This window comes from Piliocolobus tephrosceles, chromosome 5 (genome assembly GCF_002776525.5).
Source record: "Piliocolobus tephrosceles isolate RC106 chromosome 5, ASM277652v3, whole genome shotgun sequence".
NCBI classification, from domain to species: Eukaryota; Metazoa; Chordata; class Mammalia; order Primates; family Cercopithecidae; genus Piliocolobus; species Piliocolobus tephrosceles.
Window position 1 is genome coordinate 116,150,966 of NC_045438.1, and position 27,841 is coordinate 116,178,806.

The following is a 27,841-nucleotide window of genomic DNA, read 5'->3' on the forward strand; positions in this document are numbered from 1 at the left end:
ATTTTTTCATGTGTCTGTTGGCTACATAAATGTCTTCTTTTGAGAAGAGTCTGTTCATATCCTTTGCCCACTTTTTGATGGGGTTGTTTTTTTTCTTGCAAATTTGTTTGAGTTCTTTGTAGGTTCTGGGTATTAGCCCTTTGTCAGATGAGTAGATTGCAAAAATTTTCTCCCATTCTGTAGGTTGCCTGTTCACTCTGATGGTAGTTTCTTTTGCTTTGCAGAAGCTCTTTAGTTTAATTAAATCCCATTTGCCAATTTTGGCTTTTGTTGCCACTACTTTTGGTGTTTTAGTCACGGAGTCCTTACACATACCTATGTCCTGAATGGTATTACCTAGGTTTTCTTCTAGGGTTTTTATGATTTTAGGTCTAACATTTAAGTCTCTAATCCATCTTGAATTTGTCCTGAATGGTATTACCTAGGTTTTCTTCTAGGGTTTTTATGATTTTAGGTCTAACATTTAAGTCTCTAATCCATCTTGAATTAATTTTTGTATGAGGTGCAAGGAAGGGATCCAGTTTCAGCTTTCTACTTACGGCTAGTCGGTCTTCCCAGCACCATTTATTAAATAGGGAATCCTTTCCCCATTTCTTGTTTTGGTCAGGATTGTCAAAGACCAGATGGTTGTACATGTGTCGTTTTATTTCTGAGGGCTCTGTTCCATTGATCTATATCTCTGTTTTGTACCAGTACCATGCTGTTTTGGTTACTGTAGCCTTGTAGTATAGTTTGGAGTCAGGTAGCGTGATGCCTCCAGCTTTGTTCTTTTTGCTTAGGATTGTCTTGGCAATGCAGGCTCTTTTTTGGTTCCATATGAACTTTAAAGTAGTTTCTTCCAATTCTGTGAAGAAAGTAATTGGTAGCTTGATGGGGATGACATAGAATCTATAAATTACCTTTGGCAGTATGGCCATTTTCACGATATAGATTCTTCCTATCCATGAGCATGGAATCTTCTTCCATTTGTTTGTGTCCTCTTTTTTTTTTTTAATTATACTTTAAGTTCTAGGGTACATGTGCGTAACATGCAGGTTTGTTACATATGTATATCTGTGCCATGTTGGTGTGCTGCACCCATCAACTCGTCAGCACCCATCAGTTCATCATTTATATCATGTATAACTCCCCAATGCAATCCCTCCCCCCTCCCACCTCCCCATGATAGGCCCCAGTGTGTGATGTTCCCCTTCCCGAGTCCAAGTGATCTCATTGTTCAGTTCCCACCTATGAGTGAGAACATGCGGTGTTTGGTTTTCTCTTCTTGTAATAGTTTGCTAAGAATGATGGTTTCCAGCTGCATCCATGTCCCTACAAAGGACGCAAACTCATCCTTCTTTATGGCTGCATAGTATTCCATGGTGTATATGTGCCACATTTTCTTAATCCAGTCTGTCACAGAGGGACATTTGGGTTGATTCCAAGTCTTTGCTATATATATATTTTTTTTAAGTAGAGACGGGATTCCACCTTGTTAGCCAGGATGGTCTCTATCTCCTGATCTCGTGATCTGCCTGCCTTGGCCTCCCAAAGTGCTGGGATTACAGGCATGAGCCACCACGCCTGGCCATAGTTGAAGATTTTAACACCAGGCGATGCCAACTACCACCCTATTTGTAGGGTGGTAGTTGGGGTGGTGGAGAGGGAGAAAGTGGTAAAAGTGGAAGGGATGTGGCTCTCTGAACAGATCTGGCAACTCTCTCCAGGTTAAAAGGCCAGACTCTCAGAGTATTTGCTAGAGGAACCATCCCCAGTGCCCTGAGAATGCCCTTTCCTTGTTTTCATGCTTGGGGCACTGTGAATGAGCTGTGGTCATCAGCTCAGGATCCCACGCAGACTTCCCCATGCAAGGACACACAAGAACATTAATAAGACGAAAAGAATAGAAATAGATGTGGCCATTACCTTGAGTTGTTTTCTTTCATGGGTCATGTGACGAGGTCATATTGTAGTAATATTGTAGGCTTGGAAGAACACAGAAAGGGACTTCTACATAAAATCGTGTCTCAGAACCTACTTTAAAGGCCATGGATACCATGAGACTTACCCTGGGAAGTTCTCATTTTAAATGACATCTTCCTGGCACTCCCATTGTAACCTGTCTCAACTTTTTCCTAAAATATCATGAAGATAAATCAATGCAAGAAAAATACAAGGGACCTACTATGTACCTGGATGGGGAATAAAAGCATAGATGAAATAATAGGCTAAAAGGTAAAAGGAATCAGATCAGAAAAAGAACTACAGGCAGCTAAAATCAAAATACTATTTCATTTTGGAGGTTAATAGGCAATAATTTCTTTTTCATTTTATAACCTCAGTCATTTCAACTATCATCTTTTATTTCTGAAATAGTGGGATTCATAGAAATTTCATGCTCCTTTTTCTTTCCTTCTTTCTAAAGATGGGAGTTTGTTGTTCCAGCAAGTACCAATGGTTGAGATTGACGGGATGAAGCTGGTGCAGACCAGAGCCATTCTCAACTACATTGCCAGCAAATACAACCTCTACGGGAAAGACATAAAGGAGAGAGCCCTGTACGGTATATTTTCTGTTCTTCCATCCACAGAGAACACAGAGTGATTTAGGTCCTTCCTTGAGTGTGTGGGACCGTGGCAGGGCATCATGACTAGCAGCAGGCTAGGCCTGGGGCATACATACTGAGGTCCAGTATTGCAGAGTCCCGTGGAGATGAGGGAACAGTGAACATGGGGAGGGTTCAGGCCAGGGTGATTCTAGAAGTGGATGCAGACCATGGATCCAGCACCCTGACAAAGGTTTCCAAACACTCATAAACCCTATGAACTGAGGAGAATAGGGAATCATGATTCCAGGTGGTCAGGCCTTCAGAGGCTGGACTCCAGCCAACAGCTTAGCACAGGCACAGAATGTTTGAGAGTCTGTAGATGAGGGCCTGGGGAGGGAAGACTGCAAAGAAGCTGAATATCAGGTCCCAGTAATTCCAAGAATGATGATCAGGAACCCAAGTTACCAGCCAATTATATGGACTGGTAAACTGGAGCAGCGCTAGTAGAGGCTGGCACCCAGAACTCTGGGGTTACCCTGACACACTGATTCAAGGCTGAAGCAGCTAGATTTATAAAATACCAGCAAAGCCATGGGGTCTTCTCACTGTTGCAATAGGGCTGCCTGATTCTAAATAACATCCTATGTGAAACTTCAAAAAGTTTAATGTAAAGTTACCAATGACCCAGCAACTCCTCTACTAGGTATATACCCAAAGAATCAAAATACTTCCACACCAAATCTTGTACATAAACATACAGTGCAAATAACAGCAATTTTCATGGTATTCAAAAAGTAGAAACAACCCAAATGTCTATCAACCAATAAATGGAGGAACAAAGTGTGCCTTAGCCATGCAATGGAACAATATTTAGTCATGAAAAGAAATGAAGTACTGATGCATGCTACAAGAAACTTGAGCCTTAAAGACACGTTACGTGAAAGAAATTAGACACAGAAGGCCACATATTGTAGGACTGTGTGTATGAAATGTCTAGAATATTCGGGCAGCATGTAGACTAGTTGTTGCCTGAAGCTAAAGGGTTTGGGGTTTGGAGAAAATGAATACTCAGTGGGTACACATGTCCTTATCAAGGTGATAAAAATATTCTAGAATTAGAGTGTGATAGTATTTGCAGAATTCTGTAAATGTACTAAAAGTGACTGAATAGTATAATTTAATGGGTGACAACTATAATATGTAACTCCACATCAATAAAACTTTTGTTTTAAAAAGTACTGTGGAAAACCCAGTTAAACACAAAAGAAAAAAAGGTCTCCTAAAATATGTCCTGGTTGTAACTGTGTAAAGAATTTCACCAATGAAGGGGATCTTTTAGGTGGGGTCTCAAGTAATGCACGTGTGGCTAGAGTCAGGCAACAGCACATGGAGAGGGCTGTAGAATTATGTTTCATGGGAGTTACGGGAAAAACTGCTAATATTGGGCATAGAAGTGGGCCTGGGAGATGTAAAATGATGAGACAGAATGAGGAACATGACAGAGATGGCTGTGCCAGGGACTCTTTTGGGATTACTCAGGAGGCAGGTCTTTGGCTATTTGACTCACACTAAATTTATGCACAGAACAAACCGGGTTTAATAAAGATGATCAATCCTGGCACAGCATCAGTGGGTACTGGCAGTGATTCCACCAATTTCTCTCATGACTGTGACTGTAGACAGGTCACCGATGCTCTTTGTACCTGTATTTGGTCATGTGCATAGCAAAGATTTTAGAGATATATCTACCTCGATAAGTTGTTTTAAGAAATAAATGGCGGCCAGGAATGGTGGCTCACACCTGTAATCCTAGCACTTTGGGAGGCCAAGGCGGGTGGATCACGTGAGGTCAGGAGTTCGTGACCAGCCTGGCCAACATGGCGAAACCCTATCTCTACTAAAAATACAAAAATTATCTGAGCGTATTGGCAGGCATCTGTAATCTTAGCTACTCAGGAGGCTGAGGCAGGAGAATCCCTTGAACCCTGGTGGTGAAGGTTGCAGTGAGCCAAGATTGTGTAACTTCACTCTGGCTTGGAGAACAAGGGAAACTCCATCTAAAAAAAAAAAAAAAAAAGAGAGAGAAAGAAAGAAGGAAATGTCAATATACATGCAAAAATCAGAGCATACTGACTAGAATATAAAAGGCACCCACTGGAGATGAATTACTTTGCCACCATCTGACCCTCTATTCTCTTAGGTTTTTATAAACCTACAAAATCTAAGGCAAGAGGCATTTGATGCTTTGGCTGTTTTTGTCTTTCAGAATTGATATGTATACAGAAGGTATGGCAGATTTGAATGAAATGATCCTTCATCTGCCCTTATGTCGACCTGAGGAAAAAGATGCCAAGATTGCCTTGATCAAAGAGAAAACAAAAAATCGCTATTTCCCTGCCTTCGAAAAAGTAGGTGTAGCTGTTCAGCATTTTGGGGCACTGAGTTTAGAGGCCAGTAGAAAAATAGTGGCTGGGCATTCCTGGGGCCACTGACCTTCACTTTCAGTGAGACTTCCTGAACACCAATGCAGCGCTCTGACTCTCAAGGCATTTTATGAAAATTGACTTAGAGGAACAATGATACCACTTATCTCCAAGTTATAATTTTCCAGCAAAATTTCAATTTACTAGACTCCAGTATAGAATTCTCTATTCAACAAAATTTTGTTTGTAAGTAGAACGTGGGCTGTGGAAGGCTCTGAATCACATAGAGGTTGCTGTTGAGTCTATGGAACATATGGAGAAATGAAGACTCTGAAATAGTCTACTCCTGGAGGAAGAGTGCTGTCATGAAGGTGGAGTCGTTGCCCAAGACAGATTGGAGAGGGAGAGAGCAGAGTGTAGAGCCACATCCTGAATGTCAAGGCTACACACGGTAGGGCCTGGGGCAGACAGAACATGCAGCAGCAGGTGCTAAACCCCTGTCCCATGTGGAAAATGCAAGCAGGGTGGGTGGTGTGGATGCCACAGTGATGTGGAATGAGAAGAGAAAATGGAGCCTGGGCTCCAACCGAGGAGTGAGCTAGAGCCACATTCTTGCTCCCTCACTCAATCAGGGAGCATAAACAAAGGCCTGGACCTTCACACCATCCAGTTAGGCCACACAGGTGGGAATGTCAGGCTGGAAAGACTCAGGGAGAAGCAGGGGTCCCAGCCTGGGTGGGCATGTGTTCCTGATCTGATGCCTCAAATCCTCCAGGTGTTACAGAGCCACGGACAAGACTACCTTGTTGGCAACAAGCTGAGCCGGGCTGACATTAGCCTGGTGGAACTTCTCTACTATGTGGAAGAGCTTGACTCCAGCCTTATCTCCAGCTTCCCTCTGCTGAAGGTGACCCATTTCACAGTCCAGAGAGGCAGCTCCACAGGTCCCATCTTGGGGTCTAGTATCTGGGTCCTTGGACTGGCCATGTTCTGACCCCAGCCTTTTTCAGGCCTTCACTACCCCCAGGTCTCCAAAATGAGCTTCCAGATTCCAATTTTGAGGCATGAAAGACTCTTGTTATGGAAAGGAAATTTGTGGTGCATGCTACCCGATGAAAAGTATTTCGCCTTTTATCATGGAAAGGACCCAGGGCCCAGCATCTTCCTCCCTCCCCCATTCCTCTGTGGTCTGTTCCTGAGTTTTCTGTGATGCCCTTTATCCCAGGACTGTCCTTGTGTTCCCACACTGAGTTGGTCTGGGCAGGGCCCTTTCCATCTGGTTCCTTCCTTAGGCTCTGGCCAGGGTGGCCAGCAGGAGCTGTCAGATAATTGTGTTCCTCTGTGCACAGCTCACCAACCACACTGACCCCAACCCTGTATCTCTCACTGAGAAAAGGTGGTCCCATGGTTTGACTTTAATATTTTCTATAACATTTTACTTTCCAACTCATTTCTCCGTATTTTCACTTCTGCTTAGAGACTGATCAGTGTTGATATCTCATGGGCACATTATTTTTTCTCATCTTAGACAAGAGTCACTAATCTGCAGGATTAATATGTAAGGAGAAAGATAGGGATGACTGAACTGATTAAAAGTTTAAGACATCTTTGGGGAAAATACAAGTGAGCTACATGTCCTTCCTCTTATCTTCATTTCTCACTGGGTGTCTGTTTCTGCTTCCATGCTGGTGCTGATGGAGGGGACTCGCTCGGTCTTTGGCAGGAGGGGTCAGATTCCCTGGGCAGTATAAATGGTGATGGCAGGTCTTGGCTTCACTCTGAGGCTGTGCTTTGTGAATTACAGGCCCTGAAAATCAGAATCAGCAACATGCCCACGGTGAAGAAGTTTCTACAGCCTGGCAGCCCAAGGAAACCTCCCCCAGATGCAAAAGCTTTAGAAGAAGCCAGAAAGATTTTCAGGTTTTAATAAAGCAGCCATGGAGGCCAAGAACATGCAAGACCAATATTCTAAAGTTTGCAACAGTGAAGTGCTTTACTTAAGTGTTGACTGTGCCTCTTGTAAAGCTAATGAACCCTGTCCAATTACATGCTAATTAAAAAATAAAAACTCCTATTTGCCAACTTAATTAAAATTTAAGCCTTTTCATTAGGATCTAATATGAATTCATATTTCTAATCTCCTCCTAACCTGTCTCTTTCTTGAAATTAAAAATTTAGTAAAAATGGGAAATGTAGGTTATGTGGTTTGTTTGACTTTTACGAAGAATTATCCTGTAACATTTGTCACACAATCTATTAAAGTATCAATGTAGAAATGCGCTCCTGACATTTTCAGGTATGCACAGGAGAAGAGTTACCATTCTGGGTAATGGCATAAAGACGTTTTCTTCTTTTCCTGGACAGTCATTTTATTTCTTTTCTTTTTTTTTTTTGAGACGGAGTCTCGCTCTGTCACCCAGGCTGGAGTACAGTGGCCAGATCTCAGCTCACTGCAAGCTCTGCCTCCTGGGTTTACGCCATTCTCCTGCCTCAGCCCCCAGAGTAGGGACTACAGGCGCCCGCCACCTCGCCCGGCTAGGTTTTTGTATTTTTTTTAGTAGAGACGAGGTTTCACCAGGTTAGCCAGGATGGTCTCGATCTCCTGACCTCGTGATCCGCCCGTCTCGGCCTTCCAAAGTGCTGGGATTACAGGCTTGAGCCACCGTGCCCGGCCAAATATTTCTGATAAAAGTGTTCTTTCTCCTGCATTTTCAAAACGATTCTGTCTGCTGTGGATTCCTGTCTTCTAGGAGGTGACGAAATATTGAAGAGCAAACAGACATATCCTCTGCTCTCAGGCCACCCTGCTGTCCCTTACAGTGTGTGTGCTCCTGGCTCATCCTCGTTCTGCTCCTTAAGGCTCCGTGGGGTCCCAAGCATGAACCTTCCCTCACTTCCCTCAGTGCCACTCAGACCTGGGCTGCCAAGATACAGATGGTATATGTGAATTACATACAAATAACTATACGCAAAATCATTTTTCCCTGGTGTGTCATTGTGCCAGAATGCTTAGATTAGGAGTGCTTTCTAGTTTCAGCCCCTACTGGGCCTATAATGTTACTCTCTCCCAGGACACCTGGGCTTCTGCAATTTGAGTCCTCCTGTTAGAGTGAGCTTCCCCACAGTTGGCAGAGGTGGGTGAGGGAGCAGACAGACACCCAGGCTTCCTACCTGCAGCTACACTTTGCTCTAGTCTCTGCTCCACTTACAACCAGAGTAGTTTTTCTGAAATGCAAATCTGAATATCACAGAATTCTTCAGTGAGTCCTGACTGCATGTAGAATGCATCCTCACATCTGTCCTCACTCCCTGATCTTCAGCCCAATCAACCCTCTGAGCATGGTGGGGCCTCTTGCCCTCCTGCCTGGGTGCATCTGCTCGCCCTGCCTGGCAAGCTCCTTCCCAGTGGCCACAATTAAGTCTACCCCGTTGCTTTTCAGGAGCATTGGGCTGTTCTCTGTGCCCTCCTCACAGCCCCATTGAGCCTCTAATAACACCTGAGGGCCACTGTGTCTGCTCCCTTGTACTGTGAGCGTGGGTATGGGACACTTACATGAACTAGAAATGCTGAAGCTTTGATGAATCTAGGAAATTATAGAATTTTAATATGATAAGAGAATAGTGTGATTATGTTTGAACAAGTAGTTCTTCCTTTCTAGAGATAAATACTGGTATTTACCGAAGAAATGATATGCTGTCTGGAAATTGCTTCAAAAGAATCCTTTGGTAGTTGGGGGAGTACGTGGAAGTTTGTACTGTTTTCTTGTGACTCGTGTCACAGATTCCTACAAACAAGGTGGTTTGAAACAACAGAAATTCTGAAGGCCAAGAAATCTGAAGTCAAGTTGTGAGGGCCACATTCCCCTGGAAGCTCTAGGGAACAATCCTTCCCTGCCTCTTACAGCTTCTGGGGGCTGTTGACATTTCTGAACTTTCTTGGATCTTGGCCACATCACTGTACTTTCTGCATGGGGCTTCCGGCACCTCACCCTCTGCGTGTCTGTGTCTTCTCTGTTGTGGGTCCACTTCTTCTTGGATTTAGGGCCTATTTAGATAGACCGGAATGGTCTCTTCTCAAGTTCCTTAACTTCATCTGCAAAGAGCCTTTTTCCAAATATGGTCATATTTACAGGACCCAGGGGTTTGGATATGGACCTATCTTCTGTGGTGGCCAACATAACCCACTGCATGGTGTAGATGAAGAAAGGTTTTTGTCAATTGGTGAATCCAGGTCATGGGTACTTTCAACTTTGTTATATTATTCTGTCTACTTTTGTATTTGCTAGAATTTTTCCATGTAAATTTAAAAACTTTCGTATTTTAGGAGCTCCTACAATGACCAGGTTTTGTGCCAGACAATGAGGAATGGAATTAAACAAGGGGAAGAAGGCTTTTCTCTCAGGAGCTCAGGGTCTAGTGGGGAAGCTGATATTGAATACGTCATGTGAAAACAGCGTAGGGTAAGAAGACACAGTAGAGAAAATACCGTAGGAGGTGAAAGTAGTGCATTCCAGTCAGGACAATTACCACGTGCAAAGGCCCAGAGGTCAGGAAGGATGACCTGAGTGATGCAGAGAGGAAAGAGTATGCAAATAGGGTGGCTAGATTTGGCAGATAAAATACAAGACATCCAAGTAAATACGAAATTCAGATGAACAATCAATACTATTTTTTGTATAATCACATTACCTACAGTGCTTGGGACATACTCATACTAAAAAGATATTGATTATTTGCCTGAATTGCACATTTTCCTGGGTTCCCTGGATTTTATGTGGCAACCCAGTAAGAGAAGCCTTCCAGAGGGCCATCAACCTGCCCTTCACGGATATCCCTTCCCAGCTATGCTCCCAGCAGAGATTTCTCATCTGCCTTAGTCCTTACATTCAAGTCATGAAAAGCGAGCATCTTCAAAAAGCCAGTTTCTGCTGACTTGTAAAGAGAGCAAAATCTGCTGAAATGTTTTGTTAAACTTTTATTGCCAACCCTGAAAAGGAACATATTAACCAGTTACCTTGTGATAAGAGGATGACTTGCTATTTTTCTTAGAATCTAGTAGGCAGTCCTGTGGCCTTGCAACTTGTGGGAGTGGCTTTTTGCTAAACTGACTGTATCTCTTTCAATGGGAGGGAGTTATGGAAAGGAACATGTAGCTTATAAATGCATTAGGACCTTAAATTAAGCTGTTGAACTATGAGCGTGACAGCCTTTAACAAACTAAGCACTGATCTTGTAAATCTTCTCACATTGCCTCATATCCTCTCATCTAGGTCACCAGAAAAATACTTTTAAATGTATCCTTCGCACAATAAAAACAAATCTGTTTAATACTCACATCAGTGCCTTCTTTGTGTGCTTGGATGAGAGTTCGAGTTATGCATTCAGCTGCTTTTGGATACATTGTGTCAACTCAATAAACAGAAAGAGATTCTAAAATAAAAGATATTTATTTGGGAATAAAGTTTTGTAATGAGTACGTGTGTACCATAGTAAACCACGTATGTACTTAGGGAGATAAAGGAAGACAAAGGTTTTTTAAGAAAACAATAAAAAGGATTAAATAAATTTTAAAAATACTTATTCACTACAAACATCAATAACAAGGGTGACGTCAGGCCAAGTTTGAACTGGCAGTTGCTGGTCAGATGTCCTTGCAGAAGTTTTTTGTATAATGCTGTGATAACCTTTGTGCAAGATTATGTTTTTTGTAACTTTTTTTCTTATCTGACATAAAAGAATGAAAACCTTCTCTGCATGGCTTTTTCAGCTCTGTTTGTCAAGGTTTTCTTAACATTAGTAACTTCATTTTGTTTCTGATAACGTTCACAATCATTACAGAAATGTAAAAATGAAGAATTTATAAAACTAGGGCATGAGTATACAATAATAGGAAAAAAGTTAATGATCTAAGGTTAAAAAAAAAAAAGTGATGGTGCCATTTTAGATAATCTGAGAATATGAGCAGTGCCAGAGGAAACATAGGTGTTTGTGCCAAAGTTGCTTTCTCTAGACAAGCAGTCAATACACAATTGTTATGAATGAAAATTTGGCAAGATCACAGACCTGGGATTCCCAATGACCAGTGAAAGGGACATGTATCTGCACAGTGCCACGTCTGCAGTTGTTTCTCCAAACCTCCATCTCCTGCTGAGGAAAGAGCCACCAATACCTACCAAACACAATTGTAATTTACAACTTGATGGCAGATACCACACACTGCTTGCTTCCGGAAGTGCTTTGTGATTTGTTGCCAAGTGTTGATGCCACTGACTTTTCAATATTACTTTAAGGTTGTTGTGCTCCAAAGGGCAGGTAAAATCTTCTGTGAGCCACTGTGTAGAATTTGCAGGTTAATCTAAGTCTGTAGAACTTTTAGTTCTATAAAGCAAGATGACCTAGATTTATGATGAAAAGAATTAAGAACAAGAATGCCCTTCTTGTGAATTTTTACATCCTGATTCAATGATTATTTGTTAATCCTTGTCCTTTACCCAGTTGAACATTTGTCCGAAAACCCTGCTCTTTCCAAATTCCTCCGTCCTTCCTCCTTCTGTGTCTACTTAGTGGAACAATCCCATTTCTTTAGTAATTCTGCTTAAACTGCAGAAAATTGAGTCTGATAATCAGGATTGGTTGACCCATTTTCATGATTCTATTATTTAATTTTTCTATTTAATTTTTTCTATATTATTTAATTTTCACATCAAGCAAGCTCAAAAGTGGAAATTGGAGAAATCTCTGTGACCACTAAAATGTATAGCAGTGTTATTCCTATCAGAAAAAATTAGTCTCTGAATGTCAGGAAAACTAGAATCTAATTTAGTCTTTGCTACTAATTAGCTGGAGGACAAGTCACATTCTCTCTCTGGGGTTCAACCAACTCATGACAAACCTAGAAAATAGCTAAGAAAAAGTCTCTCAGCCTTGGCATCCCTCGGGTTGGGTAATTATTTGTGTGCAAGAGAGGACATTTCAAGGCATCACTGGCCTCTACCCACCTGATCTTGTAGCACTATGTACCCCCAAGTTGTGACAACCAAAAATGTCTGCAGACATTGCTGAATGGGATAGGGGAGTAAAATCTCTCCCGGTTTAGAATCACTTGACTACATGACTTCTCAAAGTGTTAAAAGTCAGAAGTCCTGATAGGAGAACTACATAGTCATTCGAGCATACAACTAGTTTTTAAGAAGCACCAAAAGGCATCTGACTAGAATGTATGAGGTCATTAGAATACAAGAGTCGACGATGGCCTGGAATAAATGTTTAATATTGAGGGGCGGGAGATGTTATAAAAGGAAGACCAGGAGTTTCAGTGAGATCCTCTTTTCAGATCCAGATTTGAGAGCTATGCAAGCTATAAAATAATTCACAGGAAAGAAATATAGCACCCATGTGAGAAGATACTGAAATGAGAGTTGCAAGAGGTTACAGAGAGCAATGTTTAAATACAGATGAGTGATCCTACTTTGAAGGGTAGGAAAGCAGACATTTGGGAGGTACAAAATCCACTGAACCTGCAGATTGAGATGCTACTGTGGAAAAAAAGGAGCCCACCTGGGCAGAAGAGACTGGGTCCTCAGCTTTTTCTGAGTCTGGCAGCCTTCTCCCCTTGCTCTGATTTGCTTGACTAAGAGAATTATGATTCTTGGGTTGGGATTTTCAGGAACCCATTAAAATGAAGTCACTGCTGAGCACATTCTGCTCTGTTAGTTGTCCACAAGCCTGTTCTTTTTTTTTCTTTTCTCTCTTTTTTTTTTTTTCTTGAGACAGTCTTGCTCTGTCACCCAGGGTGGGGTACAGTGGCATGATCTAGGCTCACTGCAATCTCCACCTCCTGGATTCAAGTGATTCTCCCACTTCACCCTCCCTAGTAGCTGGGACTACAGGCACATGCCACCATGCCAGACAATTTTTTTTTGGGGGGGGGCATTTTTGGTAGAGATGAAGCTTCAGCCTGTTGCTCAGGCTGGTCTCGAACTCCTGGGCTCAAGTGATCACCTGTCTTGGCCTCTGAAAGTGCTGCAATTAGAGGCATGAGCCACCACACCCGGCCCCATAAAGCTATTTTTCTGACTAGATTTAAACCCTTTAGAGTAAGGACCAAATCAGACCAAATATTTTTTGCTACAAGCCATCATCATTGCTTGAGACACTGAAACTGTTTTTAAAAGAGGCGAATACTCCAGAAACAAGGAATTGAGGAAGGATCACCAAAATGTCTGCATTTCAGGTAAGTAACGGGATGGTGTAGAGAAGTGACTGTTTTCATCAAGTGTTAAGAGTGAGACCCTGCTCAAGAGCTATGAATAGCTGGAGAGAGGCAGTGGGGCTCCCACATGCATGGCTGGAGTTCATGCAAAGGGGGCCTGGCAGTAGGAAAGGCTCAGACTGCCCTGAGCAGGGGGTGAGTGGTAACTGGGCCTGGTCTGAGGAGAGAGGCCCACCAGGTGCAGGGTATGGGAGCCTTTTTCTGGGATATAAATCATCTCTTTTTCAAGGTTATAAAACAACCTGGGAACCAGGGATCTGCTGCAGTCTAGGAGTTAAGCAAGACCGTGTTAACGACGGGTCAGGCCTCTCCGAATCTTCACTGAAAACTTCCTGTTAATCCAGTGTATTAGTCTGTTCTCATGCTGCTAATAAAGACATACCTGAGACTGAGACACTTATAAAGTAAAAAAGTTTAATGGACTCATAGTTTCACGTGGGTGGGAGGCCTCACAATCATGGCAGAAGACGAAGGAAGAGTAAAGGGACCTCTTACATGGCAGCAAGCAAGAGAGTGTGTACAGGGAGCTCCCCTTTATAAAACCTACAGATCTCGCGAGGCTTACTCACTATCAGAACAGCATGGAAAGACCCACCCCCATGAGTCAATTATCTCTCTCTGGGTTCCTCCCGTGACACGCGGGAATTATGACAGCTACAATTCAAGATGAGATCTGGATGGAGACACAGCCAAACCATATCACCCAGGTTGACTGGATTAGTGAATATCATTAACCTCTGTACAGGAGCTTTATAGAAAAGACCCATTGTATGACTTCTTTGAAAAAAAATCTGGATATACACAAAATCTTTTTTTACCAGAGCTTGATGGGTTAAGAGAGACAGAGAGAGAGAGGAGACCCCCATACTACCCAGTGTGTTCAGAGAGACTCATCCACATCCCAAGAAGTGGGGGTCGGAGGACACTCTCATTACTCAGTTCCTATTATGAATTTTATGTACATTATTTTATTAGTCTGTTTTCACACTGCTATAAAAAAATACCCGAAACTGGGTAATTTATAAAGAAAAGGGGTTTAATTGACTCACAATTCTGCATGGCTGGGGAGGCCTAAGGAAACTTAACAATCATGGTGGAAGATGAAGGAGAAGAAAGTACCTTCTTCACAACGCAGCAGGGAAAGGAGAGAGCAGGAGAAACCACTGCTTATAAAACCATCAGATCTCATGAGAACTCACTCACTATCATGAGATCAACATGGGGGAAACCGTCCCCAAGATCCAATCACCTCCACCAGGTCTCTTCCTCAACATGAGGGGATTATAGAGATTATAATTTGAGATGAGATTTGGGTGGGGACACAGAGCCAAATCAGATCAATTATTTCATTTAACTTGCTCAACAGCCCTCAAAAATAGGTATGGAAATCCCTATTTTTTGTTTGTTTATTTTAGACAGAATCTCTCTGTGTCACCCAGGCTGGAGTGCAGTGGTGCAATCTCAGCTCACTGTAACCTCCATCTCCTGGGTTCAAGAAATTATCCTGCCTCAGCCTCCCTAGCAGCTGGGACTACAGTGCCTGCCACCACACCTGGCTAATTTTTTTATTTTTAGTAGAGATGGGGTTTCACTATGTTAGCCTGGCTGGTCTCGAACTCCTGATCTCAAATAATCTGCCCATCTTGGCCTCCCAAAGTGCTGGGGGTACAGGCGTGAGCCACCACACCTGGCCAACAATCCCTATTTTGAAAAGAGAAAATTAAACTCAGAATTCAGAGAGCCTGCTGAGTTTATGAACCCCATAATGGAAGGAGTTGTGGTTTATCTCAGTGTACCTTCTCTCTGACAAGAAACAGTGTAATTAGGACCACCCAGAGACCTAACTCTTTTAATTTACTACTGGGATTATCATAGGTTATATTTCTTTCAATACAAGCTCATTTTCTAATTGAGGTAAATATACTAGTCCTCAACTCACTCAGGTTTTTAGGTTGTTGTATCAGGGAAAGGCACACTTTTATTAATTTTTTCTTCTAATCAAGCTCCTGAAAAGCTGCTAACAGAAAGGAACTCAAGATTCAGATGTTTGTCTCTTGCCCTCGCCTTTAAACCTTTAGCTGGCTAATGGAGTCTGAATGGGAAAATATGAAACAATTTCTCAGAGAGAAGCAGAGCCAGCTTTAGGGTGGAGTGGAAAAGCTCTGAACCTGCAATTAGAAGGAGTTCGGGCTGACCCAACAGGCACCAAGTGTGCAGCGTGGGTCAGTCGCTTTAGCTCTTGAACCTCAGTGTGCCCGACTTTCATTGGGATATTAGGAGCCATTTCCCAGAGTTATTGCAGAAGGTAGACACACTCCCTAGGTATTGATCATGAATGAGGAGCATGTGTGTGTGACTCATGGCAAATCTTTGAGCTCTCTGGTTCTCAAATTCTGTTCACCCAGCAAAGCTCTGTGGTCAAGTTTGTCCCAGTCTTGGTCTGGTTTTTGGAAACCTCATATTGGGAAGGTGATATGTTACTTATAAGCGAGAGCATTATGATAAAATGCTATGTAAGATAACAATTCATTTCCCTTTGAAACATGATCCTCAGTAATGGCTAAGGGTACAAGTGTGTGACTTGAGTCACTCTGTGAACTCTAGTTGATAACAATTAAACAAGCACACCCACTCTCTGGGTGAGGTTCACTCTCCCTTTCCTTCTGCTGAATCACACTATTTGCATTTCCAATGAGAGGAAAGTGCAATGTGCAAAGTCTCTAATTACAAGACAGATGAGTTGATTAAGTATGTTGAAAGAATTCTTTACTTTCTAAAAGTTAGGCTGAGTTCCACATTTTAAAATGTAGATATTTAAGAGATTTTGATTTCCAAATTCAAGTCATACATACTTTTTTAGAAATACATCTGTTGGTAAAGACAAGTATATTTTTGTACCAATATACCAACCTTGACAACCACAAAAGTGTGCAGGAAGAATCTTAATATTTTATAACAGAGCTGGGGGTGTGGAAAGAAAATCCCACTGTTCCTAAGTCCTGGCATTGGAATGCCTCCTTCAATGAGTCTTGTGTGTTTCCATTTGAACTCATGATACAATTATTTATGGTCTGTCCCCGTAGACTTGGTTTTCATTCTCTGATACTCTGCTATGTTCCACCTCCCAAGCAGGCTACTAGAGAGCAAAGGCTATCAAACTCCCTTGACGAGCCCTGATAAATTTATCTCTAACCATTTGCAATGGCCAAAATGAGCTGCACGCATGCAAACATCCATACACATAACATACATATAACTGAAACTAAAAACTCATGAAACATTACTTACCCTTCAATATGTCATGCTCGCTGGTATTTTTTATTCTTTTATATCTTATTTTTAAAATATTGGGTTTCACAGTCTGCTGAAAGATTACCATGCGTATTTGAGAGACATTAACACAAAAAATAAGTCCCAGTCTTTTTTTTTTTTTTTTTTTTTTTCTTTTTTGAGACAGAGTCTCACTCTGTCACCCAGGCTGGACTACAGCAGCCTCTACCTCCTGGGTTCAAGCGGTTCTTGTGCCTCAGCCTCCTTAGTAGCTGGAATTAGAGGCGTGCACCACCATGCCTGGATAATTTTTTGGTATTTTTAATGGAGACAAGGTTTCACCAATGTGGCCAGGCTGGTCTCGAACTCCTGACTTCAGGTGATCCACCTGCGTCGGCCTCCCAAAGTGTTGGGATTACAGGTGTGAGCCACTGCGCCCGGCCAGTCTTTGGTTTTGAATAGCAATGGATTTGAATCCCAGATCCACCACTTACTTTGGGCAAGTTACTCAAAAAACCTCAGTATTCTCAACTGTAAAATGACGTTAACAACAGCACTCACCTTAGGTGATTTTTGTAGAATAAAATGAAGATAAATTTGTAAGGATGGCCAGTGTGTGACTGACATTGAACAAATGCCAGCTCCTTCCATTCCCTGCAAAATTAATGCAGCATCTCTTTTTCCAGGTTATAAAACAAAATGCACCCTATAGAGGTAGAAAATAGAATTCCAAGAGAATCAAGAAAATTATGATTCTCTGTTAAGAATTTGTATCTCATAGTTACAGCTAAGCAAGTCTAAGGCCCTGTTTCTCCCTTTGATCAAACGTAGCTGTATTAGTCCATTTTCACACTGCTATAAAGAACTTCCCTGGGCCTGAGTAATTTATAAAGGAAAGAATTTTAACTGACTCACAGTTCCACGTGGCTGGGGAGGTTTCAGGAAACTTACAGGCATGGTGGAAGGTGAAGCGGAAGCAGGCATCTTCTTCACAAGGCAGCAGCAGCAGAGAGAGAGAGAGAAGGGGGAACTGCCCTTTATAAAACCAACAGATCTCATGAGAACTCACTCTCAGGAGAACAGCATGGGGGAAACTGCCTCCACGATCCAATCATCTCCCACCAGGTCCATCCCTCAACATGTAGAGATTATGGGGATTACAATTTGAGATGAGATTTAGGTGGGGACACAGAGCCAAACCATATCAGTAGCCTAACAGCCAAAGAGCTGAAGAGTGACTTTGCTCCTTCCTGGTCCTCCCTGTCATGACATCCTCTGGTTTCTTCGTCACTTACTGGGTTCCCAGGGCCTTCACCTAGGTGGGTTCCAGATCTGCCTTCATTTTAGTCCTGGGTGTGGATTTTCATGTTTATCACCACCTAGAGTGTGATTGTGGACATTGCATTTCACTTCTCTGATGTTCCATTTCATTAACCAAAAAATGGAGATACTAATAGGCATTTCATGAGACTTAGGAGGATTAAAGATATCACATATTAAAAGGAACTAGCATTGGGGAAGTATCACTAGGATGTTTTTAATAAATATTAGTTCTTGAATTCTTCCCCTTCCCGCTACCTTCCATATATGCATTATTACCACAAACTCTCACCTCTTAGCATGACGAGAATGGTTACATTTAACCAATGGGCACATGAGACTGGTTTGCTAGAATCTGAGGGTGGTCACCGATGGGTAACAATGTGGGCCAAGAAAACATTCCAGGAATTCCTCCAATCCAGTCATGAAGAAGGCAGACTCATCTTCAGCATTGTTGGTGGTTTTCAACCATACAACCTAATGAACATTTTTTATTCTATGGCTTCAGTCACTCATTCATTCATTCATTCACTCATGCTTAGAGAAACCTCCAGGAGTCTGCTATCATGGTGGGAAACCCAAGCTCTGCTACCACAATGGACGGGGCAGAATGGAGTCTATCCGATGGTGCCTAGCTACAGCTGGAGTACAGGTAGGTTCTGAGAGGTCATCTTAAATTGGATCTAAAATTGACCTTACCGGATACTTTTCCCTCAGAAACTACGAGATGCTTCTTACTAAATGACTTGTCAAGTGTTGTACCTTAAATGAAAATTGGCAGTTATTAAGAAAGAGATGATGAATTTGATCTAATAAATGGTTAAAATATCTTTTCATCTAAGAGCATAAACATCAAGATACATTTAAGAAACTAATCAAAATGTGTGAACCTTAACTGAACTTGGATATAAACAAACTATAAAAAATAATTTATGGCATTTATATAACAGTTAGAAACATAGATATTGATTGAATGTTTGATGTCATGAAAAAATTATTGTTAATGTTTCATGTGTGATAATGTACTACGGCTATACTTAAAATCATTCTTCTGTTTTAGAGAAATACATTGAGGTATCTAAGAATAAAAATATGGTATCTGGGATTTCCTCACATCATTGCAAGGAGAAAGTGGGTGGGCACGTAGATGAAAACACATTGGCTTTAGTTGGTGTAAACCAAATATAAAATTCTAAGCCTCTTTCCCAGACCCAGCCATCTGAATGGACCCTCTTCTCAGCAAGGGCATTACTAAGTTAACCTGAAAAATCAATTTAGGCCATGATGGGAAGTGGGGAATTGGACATGCCCTCCTCTCTTTTGGAATTACTGGTAGAACAGACTCTAAGTCTGATACGAAACATAACTTTCAATGGTAAAAACCGCAATTACTTTTGGACCAACCTAATACAATTTATTTTCTCTGAAGCCTGCTACCTGGACGCTTCATCTGCATGATAAAACTTTGGTCTTCACACCCCCGTATTATCCTAACCCAGATATTCCTTTCTATTGATCCCAGGTCTTTAGATCATAACTCTTTCAATCAACTGCCAATTGGAAAATTTTAAAATCTACACAAAACCTGGAAGCCCACACTTCCAGTTGTCCTGCCTTTCTGGACTGAACCAACGTACATCTCTATAACTGATTGATGTCTCATGTCTCCCTAAAATTAAGCTATATCCCAATCACCTTGAGTACACGTTCCCAGAATCTCCTGAGGACTGTATCACGGGCCATTGGTCACTCATATTTGGCTCAGAATAAATGTCTTCAAATATTTTACAGCGTTTCACTCTTTTCCCTAACATTGATAATCATTGATTCTATGTGAGGAATATAAGAAAGGTCATTATACTTTTGTGTTATTTTTATACATGTTAGAAATTTATACAATAAGAGGATAAAAAGGCATAAAATTAGAAAGTGAATGTAAAGTGAAACTGCATACTCACCTGATAAAGACTCAGAATATTAATTCAATGATTATTTTGCTGTGCACCTACTAAGTGCCAGATTCTGTGTGAGGCTCTGGACGTAGAGAGTGAACAAGACAGACTCAGTCTCTGCCCTCGGGTAGCCTATATATCTATAAGAATGGAGACAAGTGAACAGGTGATTAAAATCAGGAGCTTCTAGGAGAACGCCCAAGCATTCCTCAGTGTTACCAGATCATCCACCCAGCGTCTGAGGAGGAAATGCTGGGAGGTGTCTCTGGGACTCCGTTGAGTGCTGCCCTCTAGAGGTGTCACTGAGAAAAACACTTCCCAGTACAGATCAGAGTCCCTCAGTAACTGCCTGAGGGTTTTCTTCCGGAGTGAGTCTTGGACAAACTCAGGAGATCTTGTCCCCTGGATGGTAGCAGAAAAAGAGGGTTTCAGGTGAGGTGGTGTCCTGTGAGGGGAACTTCCAGCGAGCCCCTTCAGCCTTACAGCGCCGTGTGGAACTGAACCTCGGGACGGCACTTTCTCCACTGCTTCACGAAGGCTTGGGACTTTAGCCTCACCCTTTCTCAATCCTACGAATAAACAAGCACACAAAAAATCCACACACTGTCATTTCAGGGTTTTTTTTTTAATTTTTTTTTTCTTTTGTACAAATGAATACCCCGTTTCACTGTCACCCAGACGTCAGCTCTGCAGCTCTGGGATGTGTTCAGAGCCCGGGCAGGAAGAGTTCAGCAAGAGGGAGGGAGGGGCAAGGCAGGGAGGAACCCAGGCTCCCTGGTCTCCTTCCAGTCCGACTTGAAGGCGGGGGCCGGGCTCACTGCAGCCCTTGCTCAGGCTTGTGGGGTCTCAGTGCCCTAAGGCTGATGATCACAACCCAGTCCTCAGCCTCACAAGCACATTTCACTTGCCAGTCCCACCACCTCGGTCACCCTCCTGCCAGGACCACCCACCATTCCTAAGTTTTTTCCTGAACTGGACGCTGTATTAATTGCTGGCACACCCTTCCTGCACCGGTCTACACCCCCCCGCCCCGCCCCGCCCCACCATGACCTCTAGATCCTGGTCCTGTGTGATCACAGATCCACAACAAACTCTGTTCCACGGAGCAAGCTAGAAACCCCCAATTTCCTGACATTTCACCATAAAGAAGTCTATTAAAGCATAATTAGCCACTTCAAACACCACTACTGTTTATTACTTGATGTATGTGGGTCCGGCCCTGTATGATGCATTTTGAAAACATTAAGACATTCTGTTAAGAAAACGTTCTATGCCCATTTTGCAGATGAGGGAACTAACGCTTAAAGATGTTAAATGCTGATTCCCAGATCACACAGCTATTATGAGGCAGAGCCAAGATTGGAACCAGATCATATTAACAGTGAAATCCTGAAAATCTTTGTAAGTGTCTGCTTTAACTTTTATTTTTATAGATTCTGCCTATTAAGTCAACTGCATCATTATGTAATAACTGATTTTCATATTTATATTAAATACCTGCATCCACTCAGAGTTTCTGATCAGATTTAGACAACCTTGCTGGCTGCTATTCCAGCTACCCTCAGGACAAGGTGTAATTTATTTCAAAGTTTAAATTACTGGACACAGGTCAACAAGAGAGTATATATTCAGTGATCTTAGATTGATTTAAGTTTTTTGAAAAGGGTGCTATGAAATAGCAGCCATCTCTCAGAGTTCCAAAACGTATATTTAATGAGCATTTATTATATACCTGCTACTTTTCCAAGTGCTTTGCATGACTTTGTAATTTAATTTTCATACCAATCTTTAACAAAACCATCATAAGTGTATCCATTTCATAGGTTAGGATACTGAGACACAGAGAGATTCAACAATGTGTCCAAAATCAAGAAGCCAGGATATGAAAATAGTGATATTAAACCCACACAGCCATATCATAAACCAGAGATTTTCATTAAAAATAACATTACTGTGGGGACCCTAATTCCTTCCTCAAATTGAGAATTCTACTCTATTGTGTTCCATTTACTCCAGGATCGGAAATTATCGTTGCAAGAGTTAAAGTTGTGCAATAGCAGGACCTATCTCCTGCTTAGTAGGGCTCCTAACAAGCGGGGTGATATAAACTACAGCAGAGGTTCCTTGGTGGCAGAATCTTTGATGGTCATTAGCCCATTGCATAGCCCACACTGGGGACACAAAGGCTGTGGTCTGATCTCACCGGAGACACATGCTTTCCTATGATATGACAACATCATAAATAGAAGAACTGCCTGATCCCTTAACTCCAGTGACATCCTCTCTCAAATCATGACCTAATCACGGACATGGGAGCGATCAGGGTGCACATGAAGTGAACTAAAAGATTGAGTGGCTATGTGCTGTGATCCATGCCTTTTTCTTGATGAATCGAGTCTAAATTTCCAAACGGCCATGACCAGACCCCTCTGTGTGCACTGCCAAACTCAGAAATCTTATAGCCTCCAAATTGTTTACTAGACATTAGCCATTCAAAGTTAAAAGTCTATAATGCTATGGAATGACCTATCAGGAGCCCATTTACTGACTCTGCTTTTGGTTTGAAGAGAAATTTCTAGAATCTGCAGAAGATTTGGAAAAGTTAAGAAATGGTAAGATCAAGTCTCTACGTGTCTCTGACGAAGGTATCTAGTAGAAAGCACGCTTGAAAGTTTTAATACCAGGCCATGTCTATGTGTGTGAAAGGTGGTGGTTGGGGTGGTGGAGAGGGAAAAAAGTGGTTAAAGTAGAAAGGGTGGGGCTCCTTGAGCAGATCTGTCAACTCTCTCCAGGCTAAAAGGGCCAAACCTCTTAGAGTATTTGCTAGAGGAGCCATCCCCAGCGACTTGAGAATGGCCTCTCCTTGCTTTCATGCTTTCGACACTGTGAATGAGCTGTGGTTGGTTCAGGATCCCACATATCCCTCCCCATCCAAGGACATGCATGGACATGCATTGGAGGAAAGGAATTGAAATAGGTCCATCTTGAATTCATTTCTCTTATGAATTTGACAAGGTGATATTCTTGCAACATAGGCTTAGATGATGAGACAGTGTTGAATTGGTTGGAAGCCCAGGTCAGAGGGTGAGGAGGGACATGAGCCGGGGCAGCAGCAGTAGGGTGAGGAACACAGCAGCACCCACCCTGTGCACACTGTCCAGTGGGGGTATTGAAGAGCACACAAAGGGCCTACATAGAAACTTCTCTCAGAACTGTGTTTAATGTCTTTACACCATGAGATTTACTTTGAAAAATTCCCATGTTAAATGGCATCTGACTGGTGGGCTTGCAGCAGCCTCTCCCAACTTCTTCCTAAAATATCTATGAAGATATATCAACACAAAAAATACAAGGGACCTATTATGTATCTGGATAAGGAATAAAAACATAAATGAAATAACAGATTAAAAGGCAAGAGGAAGATTAATAAGGAAAAGAAGGACTACAGGAAGCTAAAAACAAATTCTATTTCCGTTGAGAGGTTATACCAGGCAATAATTTCTTTTCTGTTTTATAAATTTAGTCATTTCAGTGAACATTTCTTCACGCTGAAAGACTGGGATTCATAGACATCTCACTCTCCTTTTTTTTCCTTCTTTCTAAAGATGGGAGTTTGATGTTCCAGCAAGTGCCAATAGTTGAGATTGACGGGATGAAGCTGGTGCAGACCAGAGCCATTCTCAACTACATTGCCAGCAAACACAACCTCTATGGGAAAGACATAAAGGAGAGAGCCCTGTACGGTATATTTTCTGTTCTTCCATAACAGAGAACACAGAGTGATTTAGGTCCTTCCTTGAGTGAGTGGGACCGTGGCAGGGGCATCATGGTTAGCAACAGGCTGGGCCTTGGGCATGTATGCTGAGGTGCAGTATTCCAGAGTCCCATCTCTCGCCCTAGGCATGTCTTTATCTTTTCAGTGGCTACATGATTTGAGCCTCCAAACTACAAAAGAGATTTTTTTCACCCAACCATATGGATTATCACCTAACGGGGATAAAGAAAACCTAAAGTCACAGTCAGTACTCTGCCCCAAGTAGAAACTGTAATCTTCTGCCTGGATCACTGCCAATTTCAAAGAATGACAAGAACAAAAGCCAAGAATGAAGAACTTCTTTTAGTTTCCGGGATTGACCCACAGCAGAGTTTGTACACATGGACAGAGGTCCAGTGAGAACCTCAAACTCAGTGTACTGTGAGGTTGTCTTGAAAAACAGGCTTCTGGGCCTATGCCTATGTGCTGCCTCTTTTTTTTTTTTTTTTTTTTTTTTTTTTTTTTTTTTTTTTTTAATGACAAACACTTCTTGATAGCATAACACAAAGCAGTACCGCAAAAGACTGAAAAGAAACAAACAGGCAAAAAAGGCCTGGTTCTATTAAGGATGGTAAGCAGATGGGAACCAATACAAAACCAAGGTCCAAACTGAGAATAAAAAGTGAAAGAGCTCAAAGCAAAGAGAAAAGAGTTCAGCCCAGGTGCAGACTTGCCACAAGGCACAAGGAGCCTTTGTGGATACTGCACCTGGTTGAAGGCTGGGGTTGGGGTCCATGACAATGGGCAACATAGACCATGTCTTGTCGCAACCACCAGAAAAACTGTGAAAGTGAACGAAGACAACCCAAATAAGAATAAGCAAAAGGTGTTTATTTTGAGCTTGCTATAGTAAGGAAGTCAGACACCATCACTTGCATTTGCCAGAGATTCAGAAGCAGTCGGGAAAGTCTGAGAGATTTATGGTGGAAAAACTTATGCCCTGATTGCAGGTTGTTGGCATGAAGATGCTATAAGCTGGCTAACTAGAAGTGTGAATTTCTATATGATAGGTCAGATTTACTTTCTGTGTTTGGTCATAAACTGATAGTGGAGGCAAAAATTAGGAAAGTTGGCAGTTATTGACCAAATGCTGGCATATTTGACTGTTGTAAAGGTCATGATAGAAGCTGTTTAGTCTATAAGGGCACTAAGAGTTTAGAGGGTGTCTTAGCAGTTTGGCTGCTATAACAAAAACACCATAGACTGGGTAAAGAACAGATGTTTCTATCTCACAACGCTGTAGGCTGGGAAGTACAAGATCAAGTGCCAGCAGATTCCACATCTGGGGAGCGCCTGTTCCTTGGTTCATAGACAACCAATCTCTGACTGTGTCCTCACATGGCAAACATGCCAAGGGAGTTCTCTATGGTCCCTTTTATAAGGGGACTAATGTCATTCATGAGAGCTACACCCCCACGATTCCTGAAAGCCCCACCTACTAATAGCATCACATCAGGGGTCAGGATCCCAACATATGAATTTTGGGGAAACATAAACATTCAGTCAATAACATAAGGCAACAGAGAAATAGTGCCTGTGCATTTGTAGGACATTGACCTTCATGTCCAAAAAGCCTTTCTTGATGTTAATTGAGCACTTGACTCTCAAGGCATGGTATAAAAATAGACTGTGAGGAAGAATTTCACAGGTTCTACCACAGAGTCCCATGATACATGAATCTGAACTATGTATGCTACAATATAGCATTTGATGTTGCATTTTCTTTATGTATCAAGTAATTATTTATACTTAGATATGTATACACAGTCTGAAAGGGTATTTGCCAAAATATTACCTTAAATCAGTGATGTATGTTTTCTCATTTGATTATTTATGATGTGAATGTGCTGAAATATTTTAATAAATATCACATATCGCTAAAAATTTTGTTATGAAACATTTTATACATTCACAATAGTTGAAAGAAATATTTTAAGACCATATATACACCAACCACCTAGAGAGCAAAATTAACATCTCCTCATCTGGGCTTTATCACATGTGGCAGTCACTCGACCCCTGTCTCCCTCAGTCAAACACAATTTTTTTTTTTTTTCTTTTTTTTTTTTTTTTTATTTCAAAGTAAGTTGCAGACATCAATGCAGTTCACCCTGGATACTGTGGCATGCAGATTATAACACAGTGAAATCAGTAAGTGCCAATGTTGCAAGAAAGGGGATGAATTCAAGTTCACCCAGGTTTACTTAAGATCCTAGAGCAGGAAATAAGGAGAGCATACAAGAAGAAATGAGGACTCTGACATAGTCTCCTCCTGGGGGAGGAGTGCTGTCATGAAGATGGAGTCATTGCCCAAGAGATATTGGAGAGAGATAGCAGAGTGTAGAATCATGCCCTGAAAGTCAGGGCTGCACGCTGTAGGGTCTAGGGAAGCCAGAACATGTTGTAACAGGTGCTGAGCCCCTGGCCCATGTGGAAGATGCAAGCCAAGTGGGTGGTGTGGATGCCACAGTGAGGTGGAATGAGAAGAGACAATGAGAGCCTGGGCTGCAACCAAGGAATTAGCAGAGCTACACTTCTTACTTTCTCAATGAGTCAGGGAACATGGAGAAAGCTCCGGGTCTCTCCACCTATTCAGTGAGGCAGCAGAGGTGGGAGAGTCAGGCTGGAGAAACTCAGGAAGAAGCAGGGTCCCCAGCCTGATTGCGCATGTGTTCCTGATCTGATTCCTCCAATTATCCAGGTGTGAAAGAGCCACAGGCAAGATTACCTTGTTGGTAACGAGCTGAGCAGGGCTGACATTCACCTGGTGGAACTTCTCTACTATGTGGAAGAGCTTGACTCCAGCCTTATCTCCAGCTTTCCTCTGCTGAAGGTGACCCATTTCACAGCCCAGAGAGGCAGCCCCACGTCTCCCATCTTGGGATCTCGTATCTGGGCTCTGGGACTGGCCACATTCTGACCCAGCCTTCTCCAGGCCTTCAGTGCCCTCAGGTCTCCAAAGTGAGCTTCCAGGCCCTGATGCCTCACAATCAGGGAAAGATTCTTGTTATGTCTTGTTCCTCACAAGCAGGGAAAGATTCTTGTTACGTTCATGAAATGTGTGGTGCATGCTACCTCATGAACAGCATTTGCCTTTTATCATGGAAACGACCCAGGGCCCAGCATCTCTCCCCATCCCTCTATTTCAGTGTGGTTTCTGTTTCTGAGTTCTCTGTGATGTCCTTATCCCACATGTCCCCTTGTCTTCCCGCACCAAGTGTGTCTGAGCAGGGCCCTTTCCATCTGGTTTCCTCCCTGGGCTCTGTCTCCTGCTGTCAGACATTGTGTTCCTCTCTGCACAGCTCTCCAGCACTCTGCCCCCCACACTGTATCTCTCACTGAGAAAAGGTGGTTCCACAGTTTGTCTTTAATATTTTCTATAACATTTTCCTTTCCAACTCATTCCGCATATTTTTACTTCTGCTTAGAGACTGATCTGTGTTGATATCTCACAGGCACATTGATTTTTCTTGTCTTATTCAAGAGTCACTAATCTATAGGATTAATATGTAAGGAGAAAGATAGGGATGACTGAGTGGATTAAAATCTGACTGAACGACATCTTTGGGGAAAATACAAGTGAGCTACATGTTCTTGCTTTTATCTTTATTTCTCACTCAATGTCTGTTTCTGCCTCCGTGCTGGTGCTGATGGCGCAGACTTGCTTGGTCTTTGTGTAGAAGGGTCTCAGATTCCCTGGGCGGTATAAATGGTGGCAGGTCTTGTCTTCACTCTGAGGCTGTGCTTTGTGAATTACAGGTCTGAAAACCAGAATCAGCAACTTGCCCACAGTGAAGAAGTTTCTACAGCCTGGCAACCCAAGGAAGCCTCCCATGGATGCGAAAACTTTAGAAGAAGCCAGGAAGGCTTTCAGGTTTTAATAAAGCAGCCATGGAGGCCGAGAACATGCAAAACCAATATTCTAAAGTTTTGCAACAGTAAAGTACTTTACCTAAGTATTGATTGTTCCTATTGTGAAGCTAATGAACTCTTTCCAATCAAATGCTAATTAAGTAATAAAACTCCTATTTGTTGATTTGGTTAAAATTAATTTCTTTTCATTAGGATCTCATATGAATTCAGATTTCCAGTCTCCTCCTAACTTACCACTTTTGTGAAATTAAAAGTTTAGTAAAAAAATACTGTAGATTATGTGGTTTGACTTTTCCAAGAATTGTCCTGTAATATTTGTCATACAATCTATTAAAATGTCAATGTAGAAATGCGCTCCTGACATTTTCACGTATACACAGTAGAAGAGTT

The 27,841-nt window shown here is 42.1% G+C and overlaps 1 protein-coding gene and 1 pseudogene across 2 annotated transcripts in view; both read left to right on the top strand.

Moving 5' to 3' along the window:
• LOC111549804 (glutathione S-transferase A3) overlaps window positions 1-7,036 on the top strand; it is a 12,156-nt gene extending 5,120 nt beyond the window's left edge. The window contains exons 3-6 of one of the 2 annotated variants that reach the window (XM_026455472.2): window positions 2,405-2,537; window positions 4,794-4,935; window positions 5,726-5,857; window positions 6,755-7,036. In XM_026455472.2, coding sequence (XP_026311257.1) covers window positions 2,434-2,537; window positions 4,794-4,935; window positions 5,726-5,857; window positions 6,755-6,877 — 501 coding nt within the window. In that variant the 5' untranslated portion in view covers window positions 2,405-2,433 and the 3' untranslated portion in view covers window positions 6,878-7,036. The remainder of the gene's footprint in view (window positions 1-2,404; window positions 2,538-4,793; window positions 4,936-5,725; window positions 5,858-6,754) is intronic. The other variant, XM_026455471.1, reaches the window with a different exon arrangement.
• Window positions 7,037-18,112: 11,076 nt separating this feature from the next.
• LOC111549805 lies at window positions 18,113-27,459 on the top strand (annotated as a pseudogene).
• The last annotated feature ends 382 nt before the right edge of the window (window positions 27,460-27,841 follow it).